The 13,796-nt window shown below is 41.8% G+C and overlaps 1 protein-coding gene across 1 annotated transcript in view; it reads left to right on the forward strand.

Annotated features, from left to right (window-relative positions):
- Rlf (RLF zinc finger) overlaps positions 1-12,600 on the forward strand; it is a 65,014-nt gene extending 52,414 nt beyond the window's left edge. Inside the window, exons 7-8 of the mRNA XM_048434528.3 lie at positions 2,051-2,192; positions 7,449-12,600. Of these exons, the coding sequence (XP_048290485.1) occupies positions 2,051-2,192; positions 7,449-12,134 (4,828 nt within the window). The 3' untranslated portion in view covers positions 12,135-12,600. The remainder of the gene's footprint in view (positions 1-2,050; positions 2,193-7,448) is intronic.
- The last annotated feature ends 1,196 nt before the right edge of the window (positions 12,601-13,796 follow it).

Consider the following 13,796-nt stretch of genomic DNA (forward strand, 5'->3'; position numbering starts at 1 on the left):
GACTGGCCTCCAACTCATAGCGGTCCACCTACTTCAGTCTTCAGAGTGGTGGGATTTACTTTTTTGGTTGTTTCTGGTTTTGTTTGGTTGGTTTGGGGACAAGATCTCACTATCACAGCTCTGACTGTCCCAGACTCTGAGAGATCAGCCGTCCTCTGCTTCCTAGGTGCTGGGATTAAAGGCAGGCACAGCTGATTTTTACAAAGATTTATGCACATATCCAGAGAAACTCTGTCTTGGGGGGGGGTGTTTATCTGTGACTGTGCCACATATGTGGAGGCACCCCCAAGTCCACAGAGGGCATCAGATTCTTTGGAGTTAGAGTTGCAGGCACTTGCGAGCCTGACTTGCGTGCTGGCCTCCAAATCTGCAAGATCAGCGAGTATTTTTAAATGAGCCATCTTTTCAAACTGGTGAGCTTGCACATGCCTGCAGAGACCAGTATAGGATATAAGGTCCCCTGAAGCTGGAGTAACAAAGCTGTTGTTAGCTTCTAGACGTGGATGCTAAAAACAGAATTCTGTCCCTCTGCAGAAGCAAGAGTAGTCTGTTACTGAACCATCTCTCCTGCCCCAAACGGTTTTGGTTTAAGGTTTTGTCTTTGTGTTGTTTTTGAGACTGGCTCTTGCCGTTCATCCTATCTGGCTTCATACTCATTATGTGGCCCCGGCATTTGAACTAGTAACAGTGCTTCTTACAGCCTCTTGAGTGGCAAGATTACACATGTGCTACCATTGCCTGGTTTTAGATAGTTAAATATCTTACATTATGTATCCTTTAATCTTTATAATATGTAACTGGCTTTTACCCCTCCCCCAACGCACACACACAGACAGACTTGAGATGGAACTTAGGGATTTTGCCCATACTGAGCAAGTATTATACCACTGAACCATCTATCTCCCCGGGCTTCACATACATATATTTTGACCATTAAGCCTTTTTTAAAAATGTATATTTATTTTTGAGACAATGTCTGTCTACAGAGACCTGGCTGGTCTGGAATTCATGATGGCTTCGAGCTCACAAGTGCTGCCTCTGCCTTCCAAGTGCTGGGGTTAAAAGCGTACATCACCACTCCTGCCTTCAGACATTCCTTTTTATTTAAGATTTGTTTTTATTTTATATGCATGCGTGTTTCACCTGCATGTAAGTATGTGAACCACATACATGCCTTGTGCCCTCAGATGCCAGGAGAGAATACAGGATTCCCTAGAATTAGAGTTGTAAGCTGAGAACTGAACCTGCATTCTCTGCAAGAGCATCAAGTGCTCTTAATTGATGAGCTGTCTGTCCAACCTTCTCCCCTTTATTTCTAAGCATATATAATTTATCAAAGTCTCATTATGGTTTTGAAGTTTCTGTTGAAATACTTAAATCTGAATAAAGCAGTTTTCTGATGAAAGTGAACCATTGGCCAGGGCTCTAATTCCAGCCCTGGAAGCATAGGCATTTTGACCTCTGAGCCATGGTCTGTGTAATTAAACCTGATCTCAGACTAATAATTTATTTCCTTCAATCTTTTTATTACATCCATAATAAATAGTTTTAAACTTCGGTGTTTTAACTATTTCCCAGAGTGCCGTTTTATTTAAGCATTCAGTAACATAGGCCTAGCAGCAACATCACATTTTAGAGTCAGAAATCAAGTGTCTGTTGGGATGTTGACAGGCTGCATAGATTTCCTTAGTACTTGCCCAGTTAATAAAACGAGGTTTAATTTGCTCTATATAAGTAATTACCAACGTAAATTTTAAGCCTTTTAGAACAAGAGGGAATCTAAGTAGAGGGGAAAGGTTAATGTCATAATAAAGGAAATAGTTATTTTTTGTCTTTGGACAGACAAGAAAGGAATCAGAACTTTCAGAACAGATTCTTCACAGTGTTACCTATTTAGGGGCAAGTGGTGGAAGATGTAGACAGCTTTTCATTTGGTTTCCATTGTCTGTGTTATCAGCTTAATTTCATTGACCCAGGAAAAAAAGAGGTGGTCAAGAGTTGGGCAGCAAACACCAGTTTTAATACTTAATACAACTGTTTTCTTCCACAGGGAGCTGACTCTCTTTTGGAGTAAACTGCAAAGAAGAATTGACCCGTCTTTGGAGACGTTTTTGGAACGCTGTCGGCAGTTTGGTGTCATAGCTAAAACACAGCAGCATTTGTTCTGCCTGATTAGAGTCATACAGACTGAAGTGAGTAGTTTTTTTCCTTCCCTGCTGATCGTGGCAGTTTCTCAAGGAATTCTTGTTGGAGAAAGAGAATCTAAAATTGTGGAGTTGGCCCTGCCTCACTGATGTGCAGACTGACCTCTAAGGAGCCACAGGTTTGGTTGGTTGGGACAAGGTCTCAAGTAGTGCAGGGTGCCATTAAATGTTTGGTTCTCTGCCTCCTTATCAAGTGTTGGTTTCTATTGTATGCGTCCATGACTGGTTCCTTGGTTTTGAGATCAACCTTGAACTTTACTGCTTGTCTCATTGTTGTCTTTATTGCTAAGATGAGAAACTGGGATCATGGGAACCGCAATGTGGTACTGGAATCTAAACCCAGGTCCTTTAGAAAACTGAGCAATGTGTGCTCTAACCACTGAGTCATCTCTCAAGCTCCTGACCTAGACTTCTTAACTTAGATTTATGTCTCTTGTTTGTTTGTTTGTTTTGTTTTTCGAGACAGGGTTTCTCTGTAGCTTTGGAGCCTGTCCTGGAACTAGCTCTTGTAGACCAGGATGGCCTCGAACTCACAGAGATCTGCCTGCCTCTGCCTCCCAAGTGCTGGGATTAAAAGCGTGCACCACCACCGTCTCTTAAAAAAAATTATTTCTGTGTGTGTGCACATGGGCACAAGAATATAATGAAATTGGTTCTCTCCTAACATGTGGGTCCTAGGGCATCAACCTCAGGTTATCAGTTTTGACAGCATGTACTCTTGCCTGCTGAGCCATCTTACTGGCCCTGTCTAGACCTAGATGTAAAGAGTCAGTCTAGATAGTGTACTTACTGTAAGGTCAGCTTATTGGAGACTTATCTGCAAAGTCCCTTTTGTTATTACATGAACACTAACATATTTACACATTCACCCTTAAGAAGAAGAGATTGTGTGAAGTTGAATGCCAACCAAGAGGGGTTGTTTTCTTACTTTTTTATGGGTTAAAAAAATTAGTTTATGATTATGAGTGTTCTGCACTGTATGTGTACCACATGTATGTCTGGAGCCTGCAAAGGCCAAAACTGGATGTTGGATCCCCTGGATCTGGCATTTACAGATGGGACTCAAACACAGGTCCTCTGGAAGAGCAGCAAGTGCTCTTAACCATTGAACCATCTCTCCAGGCCTAGCTAGATTTTTGTGGGCTTTCTCTCTCTCTCTCTCTCTCTCTCTCTCTCTCTCTCTCTCTCTCTCTCTCTCTCTCTCTCTCTCTAAAAAAAGGCAAGATCTTGCTATGTAGCCCAGGTTATCATCAAACTCAAAGCAATCTTGCTTTTTTTTCTTTCCTAATACAGAAATTCTATGTATGAGTCACCGATGACAGCTACTAGGGGTTATTTTTTAATTCTACACAGTTTTAGAAATATGGGATAAGGGGTAAGCTGCTAGATATTAGAGAAGGTGGGGTTTTTTGTTTTGTTTGGGGGTGCTCGCTGAGGAATTTCAGTGAACCTCTAGTATTTTAACTCTCTTGGATATGGGTGTGGACTGTCCTTGCCTAGTCTTTACACGGTATCCACCTGAAGGACATAAGAGATATGAAGAGGAAGGAGGAACTAAGTATAGGCTCTCTTTATTGAGTTTCTTAAGTCTGTTGACAAGAGCTATACAGAAATTTTTCTTTCTTTGTATAGCAGTGTAATCTAGGTAGACAGGCCAGGTTGCTTTATAGACTCCATATAGAAAACACACATAGCTTCCATACCAATTCCCATCTTAGACTGTATGACCTAACTATTCCAGTCCTGACATGGTGTGTCCATTTTAGAGAGCAGGAAAGAAGAGGTCGAAGGGCAGACTACACAATGACACGCCTTCATAACCAAGGCATGAGCACATGCATGTGACCACATAAAACTGCAAGAGAGGCTAGGGCATATTTCATTGTCATAGGTGACTTTATAACTACTTAAAACTCACGTGTTGCACATGTCTATAATCCCAGTATTTGCAAAACAAAAATAGAAGAATCACAAGTTCAAGTTCAAAATGAACTATTGTAGCAAATTCGACTCAACTGACCAAGGACTTAGATTATAGCTTTATGGTGACTGGCCTAGGATTTGCAAGGCTCTGTGACCACCATGCTTGTATTAATGTTATGGCCCAAGCTTGTCCTCTGACTACCACATGATTATTGTGGCAAACATGTTCGCTTCCCTAGCCCAAAACAAAACCAAAAACATGAGAACATATCGTAAAGTAAGGCATGAAACTGTTAAAACCCCAGATTCTGAGAGAGATGGCTTGAACCAGCCAGTGACATTGAACAACTGAATCTCTTGAACTTTTTTTAAATTTTGAAATGAGGATTATATATACAGAAAATTTTATCTAGAATAAATAAATAGGCAGTGTTAAGACTCTGCACATTTATACAATTATTTCTTTATACTCACAGTATTTTTTTAGCTTTTAAAATTTAAATTTTTTTATGTGTATGAGTGTTTTGCCTTCATGTCTGTCTGTTGTACTACCTTCATGCTTGGTGCCCATGGAGATCAGAAGGTGTTGTCAGATCCCCTAGAACTAGAGTTACAGGTGGCTATGAGATGCCATATATGTGCTGGGAACCAAACCCAGGTCCTGAAGGTCCGCCTGTGCGCTCAAGAACGGAGTCATTTCTCCAGCTCCATGTTCCCAGTTTTGGAATCGTGTCCAACACAGAGTAATTACATAGCAATTGTTTCCCAAACTTTCAAATGCTCATCATATATTGTGGCAGTCAGTTTATGTTCTCTTTATTTCATTTATGTAATAACCTTGAGGAAAATTGAATACTGCCCAGTACTGTTAGCATTTTACCAATAAAGAAATTGAGGCTTGGAGAAATTGAGAACTTGTATCAAGTCTGACTCTAATCTCTACTGTTAGTCACTGCGTATTAAACCACTTTGCCACACATGCAGTCCTCCTTGCTCATGCTGTGTCACCTTTCATTCCAGCCTTTCTGAATAGAAGACAGGTATACAGTAGTCTTTGCTTTTTGTGATCATGTCTTTTTTGTGAGTTTTAACTACTTTCTTAAGAGTTGTTACTTTGTCCCTTATTCTATGGAATATTGTGATTTGATTATACCTTTGACTGAAATGTACAAAAAAGTTCTTTAGGAGATATTGGAGAAGGATTTAGTGTTGGGGTTCTGAAAAACCAAGTACTTTTCATTACAAAGAGTTCCTTGAACGCAACATTATAATCAGTTAATCATCCATCTCTCTCCTGCCCACCCCTTCACCCCACCCCCGTTTTCTCACATTTTTTGTTTTGTTGCTTGAATCTTCCTGTCTCCATGTATTCAGTGCTAGGATTACAGGTGTCTGTCTGCTAAATACCGAGGTTTAGACGATCCATTTTACCCAGCATACCACCATTCTTTTTTAATCAGTCATTGAGCTCATTTTCCCCATAAGCCTTTGAACTCATGTGGATTTATTGTTTATATATTTGACTCATGAGTAATTTCATGACGGGTAAGAATTACTTCAGTAAACAGTACCATCAGCACAGTGCCTGGTGGCATACCACACACCAAGACCGTGTCCCAAAACAGCTGGAACATTATACCATGCTGTGTACTGTAAGTATACTTTGTTGCGTAATTACAGCATGTAGTTCAGTCCCTTGCATGTAGCCACAGAAAGGATCTAAATATGACTTGGCTCTCTGTGTAGTGGTACATGCCTGTGATCCCACCATTCGGGAAAAGGTAGTTCAAGGCCTATGTGCAACCATGTCTGTTTGCATGAAAAGGGGGGCATTTTTAATGTTTTTCAAGACAGAGATTCTCTGTAGCTTTGGAGCCTGTCCTGGAACTAGCTCTTGTAGATCAGGCTGGCTTTGAACTCACAGAGATCTGCCTGCTTCTACCTCCCAAGTGCTGGGATTAAAGGCGTGCGCCACCACCGCCCGACCTTTTTTTTTTTTTTAATTTATTTAATGTGCATTTGTGTTTTGCCTATATATCCTCTGTGCGAGGGTGACAGGTCCCCAGGAACTGGAGTTACAGACACTTGTGAGCTGTCATGTGGGTGCTTGAAATTGAACCCTGGTCCTTTCAAAGAACAGTCAGCAGTACTCTTAACTGCTGAGCTATTTCTCCAGTCACTCCTAAGTTGAAGTTTAAGAACCAAAAGGAACAGGGCAGTAGTGGTGCACGCCTTCAATCCTAGTACTTGTAGGGAGGGGGCAGAGGAAGGCGGATCTCTGAGTTTGAGGCTAGCCTGGTCTACATAGAGAAATCCTGTCTCAAAAATTTTTTTTTAAAAAAAGGAACCCAAATGGAGTAGTTAGTACTATGTTTTTAGTTGTTGGTTGAGTGGTTAAAAAAAGTTTTGTTTAAATGTACATTTACACAATGGAGTACTACACAGCAGAAAAAAAAATAATGACATACTGAATTTTGCAGGCAAATAGATGAGGCTAGAAAACATTATTTTGAGTGAGGTGACTCAGACACAGAAAGACAATATTCTCACTCATAGGTGGTTTTTAAACATAAAACAAAGGAAACCAGCCTACAAATCACAATCCCAGAGAACCTAGACAACAATGAACACCCTAAGAGAGACATACATAGATCTAATATACATGGGAAGTAGAAAAAGACAGTATCTCCTGAGTAAATTGGGAGCATGGGGCCCTTGGGAGAGGGCTGAAGGGGAGGGGAAGAGGCTGGGAGGGGAGCAGAGAAAAATGTAGAGCACAATAAAACAAAATAAAAAAAAATTAAGGGTAGATTCTTGTTTGGCATCTTAACATGTTCCATTGCTTATGAAACAAAATGTTCTTTTTTCTTGTATGTGTGTGCATGTATTTCCTCTTCCATATACATCTTAGAATGATGAGTCCTGGCCTCTGCATTCCCTTACACAATAAACAGAAAAACATGCTGAATAATATAATATAGTTGCAATACTATAACTTATACTATATCTTATTTATATTATATATCTCTATAGATTGGCTCCCCCCCCTTTGGTGGTCATCGCCTTTATCTACTGGGCTATCTCACTATCCTGTTTATTTTTGAAACACGCTTTTACTAATATAGTTCAGGCCAACCTCCAGCTCTGCTTAGTCCTAACTGGTCACTAATAATGCTCTTGTCTCGACCTCCCAAATACTGAGATTATAGACATGTGCCATGAATTCCAAAGGTTTTGAGAAGTTGAAATGTCTTTGCAACAGAAGTTAATGTAATTTTTTTGTGTACAACAAGATTGATTGACTTCCTCTTTTCCTTATAGGCACAAGATGCTGGTATTGGGGTGTCAATTTTACTCTGTGTCAGAGCTCTTCAACTCAGATCAAGTGAAGACGAGGAGATGAAAGCTTCAGTCTGTAAAACAATCTCCTGTCTTTTACCAGAAGATTTGGAAGTTAGACGAGCCTGTCAGCTTACAGAATTCTTAATTGAACCTAGTTTGGATGGATTCAATATGCTGGAAGAACTGTATTTGCAGCCAGATCAAAAATTCGATGAAGAAAATGCACCAGTTCCAAATTCCCTCCGATGTGAGCTCTTACTAGCCTTAAAAGCCCACTGGCCCTTCGATCCTGAATTTTGGGACTGGAAAACTTTGAAACGACACTGCCACCAACTCTTGGGACAAGAAGCCTCGGATTCTGATGATGACTTAAGTGGCTATGAAATGTCTATTAATGACACAGACGTCCTTGAGTCGTTTCTCAGTGACTATGATGAAGGTAAAGAAGATAAGCATTATAGGAGAAATCTGGCAGATCAGAATAAGGAGAAAAGAGATAAAAAGCCCATTGGTTCCTCTGAGAGATACCAGAGATGGTTGCAGTACAAGTTCTTCTGTTTGTTGTGTAAGCGGGAATGCATAGAGGCCAGGATTCTTCATCATTCCAAGATGCACATGGAAGATGGAATATACACCTGTCCAGTTTGTATTAAAAAATTTAAGAGGAAAGAACTCTTTGTTCCTCATGTAATGGAGCATGTTAAAATGCCACCAAGCAGAAGAGACCGCTCTAGAAAGAAATTACTGTTGAAAGGTTCTCAAAGGGGTATTTATCCCAAGAGTCCCACTGGAAGTTTGGAACAAAATCAGTCATTGAGTGAAGAAACCAAAGGAGAATCTCATGAATATGTCACATTTAGTAAGTTAGAAGACTGCCGCCTGCAAGACAGAGACCTGTACCCATGTCCCGGTACAGATTGTTCCCGTGTGTTCAAACAGTTTAAATACTTAAGTGTGCATCTTAAAGCTGAACACCAAAATAATGATGAAAATGCCAAGCACTACTTGGATATGAAAAACAGAAGAGAAAAGTGTACTTATTGCCGGAGGCATTTCATGTCTGCTTTTCACCTGCGAGAGCATGAGCAGGTGCACTGTGGTCCTCAACCTTATATGTGTGTTTCTATAGATTGCTATGCAAGGTTTGGATCAGTGAATGAACTCCTTAACCACAAACAAAAGCATGATGACCTTCGTTACAAATGTGAATTGAATGGCTGTAACATTGTGTTCAGTGACTTGGGCCAGCTTTACCACCACGAAGCACAGCATTTTAGGGATGCATCCTACACGTGCAATGTCCTTGGCTGTAAAAAGTTCTATTATTCCAAAATTGAATACCAGGACCACCTCTCAATGCATAATGTTGAAAGTCCAGGTGAAGAATTAAAGAAATCAGTGAAACTTGAGGAACCTGCAGCAGGTGGAAAGCAAGATTGTGTGGACCAGGCTCATCTACTTGACCAAATTGATAAGTCCCATTCTCCTGAAGACCTTCTTTTCTGTGCAGGATCAGCTAGTGCTCACATAGACACCTCAGAAAACCTGAAGGACAACAGTGACAGCAATTGTAGTGATGAGTTAAGTCACAGCTCTTCCACTTCAATAAATGAGGAATTAATTGACACACTAGATCAATCAGAAACCATGCAGGACCTATTACTATCTCATGAGAAAGTCTTTGTGCCCTCCACTTTAAAAGAGAAGTGCTCTAATGTGGCCATTTGTTTTGATGGAACTAAATTCACCTGTGGTTTTGACGGCTGTGGATCTACCTACAAAAACGCAAGGGGGATTCAGAAACACCTGCGGAAGGTGCATCCCTACCACTGCAAGTCGAGAAAGGTAAAGGCAAAAGACCTCTTTACCTGCTTAAATGACAAACATAATGAAGCTGACAAGTTTGATGCAGAACCTAAACCCAGCTCTGATACAAACAGTGACTCCCCAGATGAAGGTCTAGATCACAGCATCCACGCTAAATGCAAGCGAGACCATCGAAGTTATTCCCCTGAACCTTCCATTTGTGCTTCTAAAAGGCCATGTACAGAGGATACCATGTTGGAACTTCTGTTACGTTTGAAACATTTAAGCTTGAAGAACTCGATAGCACATGGCTCTTTCCCAGGGTCACTGCAGGGGTGCCCATCTAGTGGTGCTAAGTCTCTTCAGTCAGTCCCATCTTCCATTGCAGACCTTAACCTTCAGAATGAGGATGAAAATATGCCGAGTCAGTACCTTGCGCAACTGGCCGCTAAGCCTTTCTTCTGTGAGCTTCAAGGATGCAAATACGAATTTGTGACCAGAGAGGCTTTACTAATGCATTATCTTAAAAAGCATAATTATTCTAAAGAGAAGGTCCTTCAGTTATCCATGTTTCAGCACCGGTATTCTCCATTCCGATGTCATATCTGCCAAAGGTCATTTACAAGAAAAACACACCTTAGGATTCATTATAAAAACAAACATCAAATTGGCAGTGACAGGGCAACTCACAGACTGTTAGACAGTGAGAAATGTGATCATGAAGGGCCATGCTCAGTAGATAGATTGAAAGATGACTGCTCTGCAGAACTCGGTCCCAACAGTAACTCAGAGACTCCATGCCATTCCAAGAAAGATGAGTGCAGCTCGGAAACGGACTTGGAGTCCTCTTGTGAGGAATCAGAAAGTAAGGTGTCTGGTATTTCATCACCAATCGGCAGCCACAGAGAAGAGGGAGAGGGGAGAGAGGGGAGAGGAAGCAGGCGGACTGTTGCTAAAGGAAATCTGTGCTATATATTGAATAAGTACCACAAACCATTCCATTGTATCCACAAAACTTGCAACTCTTCATTTACCAATCTAAAAGGCCTGATTCGTCACTATAGAACTGTGCATCAGTACAACAAAGAGCAGTTATGCTTAGAGAAGGACAAAGCAAGAACCAAAAGGGAACTTGTAAAATGTAAAAAGCTGTTTGCTTGTAAATATAAGGACTGTAACAAGCGCTTCCTGTGCTCCAAAGCCCTGGCTAAGCACTGCAGTGACTCCCATAACCTAGACCACATTGAAGAGTCTAAAGCGCTTTCTGAGACCGAGTCTGCAGCGAGGTTTTCTTGTAACCAGCCTCAGTGCCCTGCTGTTTTTTATTCATTTGGTAAGTTGAAGCACCACCTATTAGAACAGCATAATATTGAAGGAGAGATCCATTCGGATTATGAAATCCATTGTACTCTTAATGGCTGTGGCCAGATTTTCAGCCATCGAAGTAATTACTTCCAGCATGTCTACTACCGACATAAGGACAGTTATGACAGCCTGTTCAGCAGCCAGAAAGTAGCGAATGAGCGGCTCTTAAGGAGTGAAAAGGTGTGTCAAACAACTGAGGAGCAGGGGCAGACACAGACACAGGGGCAGATGCAGGGACAGCCACAGGGGCAGACACAGGGACAGGAGCAGCAGACTGCCAAAAGGCCATTGAATACTAAAGCTAAAAAATGTGGCTTACTCAAAGATAAGAAAGCCCCAATTAGCTTTAAAACAAGAGCAGAAGCTATCCATATGTGCGTTGAGCATTCTGAGCACACGCAATACCCGTGTATGGTCCAGGGATGCTTGTCTGTGGTGAAGCTGGAGAGCAGCATCGTGAGGCATTACAAACGTACCCATCAGATGAATAGTGCCTATTTAGAGCAGCAGCTGGAGAACCTTGTCGTCTGTGTGAAGTATGGGACCAAAATTAAGGAGGAGCCCCCTTCAGAAGTAGAGCCCTGTGTAAAGAAAGAGGAAAATGCTAGCTGTGAGTTGGTGCACACAGAGCACCGTTCCCCAGGTGACAGCAGCGTGCCCCTCCAGAACAGTGATTCCACTTGTCCAACTGAACAGGATGGTGGTCAGAAAAGGTGTACAGAAAGAAACCCAGCTCTTGACACAGACACTCTGCTCTACAGGGGAACTTTGAAATGCAACCATACTTCAGAAACCACTTCTTTGGAACAATGTGATACAGTTCAGTCTGCTCCCTGTAAAATAGAAAGCCCCATCCCTCATCCCTGTGAAACAGAAAGTGGTACTTACTTCACAGACTTCCAGCTGCCTTTATCAAGGATCAAAGAAGAACCTGAGCAGCATAGTTCAGGGCAAGAAAACACTGTCAAGAATGCAACCCAGGTCCCAAAAGAGAACATTAGGAAGCATTCTCAGCCCAGGTCATTTGATCTGAAGACTTACAAACCTATGGGATTTGAATCTTCCTTTCTGAAATTTATTCAGGAAAGTGAGGAGAAAGATGACGATTTTGATGACTGGGAGCCTTCAGAGCACTTGCCATTGAATAACTCCTCCCAGCCCGCTAATGACTTGACAGGGAATGTTGTGGCGAATGCCGCAGTGAATGACAGCGATCCTCCAGTTGACATACCTCATTCTTCCAGTGAGCCTCCAGTTGCGGAAAACCTGACTGCAATCACACCATTAGTGGTCGCTGAAGCAGCGGCGGTCCCTTCCTTGGAGAACCTGAGGGTGGTACTGGACAAAGCATTAACAGACTGTGGAGAGCTTGCCTTAAAGCAGCTTCATTATCTCCGCCCCGTGGTTGTCCTTGAAAGATCTAAGTTCTCCACACCGATTTTAGACTTGTTTCCAACTAAGAAGACAGATGAGCTTTGTGTAGGAAGTTCCTAAATCACTGTTTTGTTTTTGAAGCAACTAGCTCCAGCACTGCAACGTGGAGACACTTGCCGGCGTGAACAAAGGCTGGGAACCAGCCACGCTTGCTTAGGGTAGAATAGGCTGTATTTACATGAATGTACAATATCTATGTCAGCAGTATTGGCAGCGTCCAGTAGCTCTCCAGTTGGTTTTTTGATTGGGATTTTTGTTTGTTTGTTTATTAAAAAAAATGGAACTGTACTCTTGTTTGGTGCTAATTAATACATCAAAATATACTGGGGCTTCCTTTTTCCAATTACGTGTGCATGATTGTATATGGAACATATATTAAGGTCCCAGGGTGGGAGGGCTAGGGAAACGGTAGGAAGTTCTTACTTGACTTGAATGTGCACCCAAGGGTGCTTTGTGTAATATATTGTACACTACAGCATCTTATATTTTTTGAGTTGAGTTTCAATAAATTACAATTTTTCACCCACTTCTTGTTTACTCATAATGAGTTTTCATGCCCCGTGCAAACCGCAGTTGCACCCGTGTTTTCTGGGGTGTGTCTCACATTTTACTCCAGTGATTTTCTGCTAATTTAACCATTCAGATCATGATTCTTTTTTGAATGACCCCTGTCTTAACGTTTTTATGGAAAGAAAATTCTGAGGTTTGAGTTATTTGCCTTAACAGTCAAGATAGTTCCCAGACAAGAAAGGACGGGGGCTGACTGTGTAGACCGCAGGCTGAACATAAAGGATGTGGCAGACTCGGAGGCAAGGTTCCCAGCAAACTACAAATGATGTCATGCTGGGGTAAGAGGGACAGGGCAGGAAACTTAGGAAGCCGAGAGCCTCAGAAGGATGGTGAGCAAAGTGGCACATTCAAATGTATTGATAGATGTATTATAGAATGGAATTTGAGTATCTGAGAGTGGATAAAGGAGATAAATAATAGGAACTCGGCAGTTAAGAGTGCCTGCTGGTCTTGCTGGACCTGGGTTTGGTTCCCAGGATCTGGCACATTTTTCTGGCTTCTGCTATCAGCAGACATACATGTGGTGCTCATACATATGTGGAGGCAATACACAAAAATAAGTCTTTGAATAGTTGAGGGTAACTTGATGATGGTCTGTGCTGACGTGCAGTGTAGACAGTAGATAAAGTCAGAGTTCATAAAGAGGCCAGGGAGATGGCACGGTGGTTAAAGGGACTTGCCAGGTCTAACAACTGAGTTTGATTCCTGTGACTACCTGGTAAAACAACCGACTCCTGCAAAGTTGTCCTGACTGACCACAGTGCAGTCACCATGGCATATGCACATAAGTAATTTTTAATCCTTATTAAGGTAGGTAACAACACAGGACTATTGAGAATTAGAGCAAGAAAAGCATTTGAAAAAAATAGATATGTCCAGCCAAGGTGGAAATATGAAAGGGAGTGGGTGTTTGGGAAAAAGCCAGGTTCAAGGTGAGTCTGGTTTTGTATGTTTGCAGTGACTGGGACTTGTAGGTCTGGCAACAAAACGACAGGGTTTGATTTGGTTTGTGGGCTGTTTTACACTAGTATCTGTTCTGCAGCTTCAACCCATATCTTCCTGCCTGGCCCCTCCTGAGTGATATAACTCATTTAGTGCACCAGCCTTTGGGTTTCTGATACACCATCTCCAGCGTGGCTTGTAAGTCAACCC

The sequence above is a fragment of the Myodes glareolus genome, chromosome 3 (genome assembly GCF_982192425.1).
Source record: "Myodes glareolus chromosome 3, mMyoGla1.1, whole genome shotgun sequence".
Lineage (NCBI taxonomy): Eukaryota > Metazoa > Chordata > Mammalia > Rodentia > Cricetidae > Myodes > Myodes glareolus.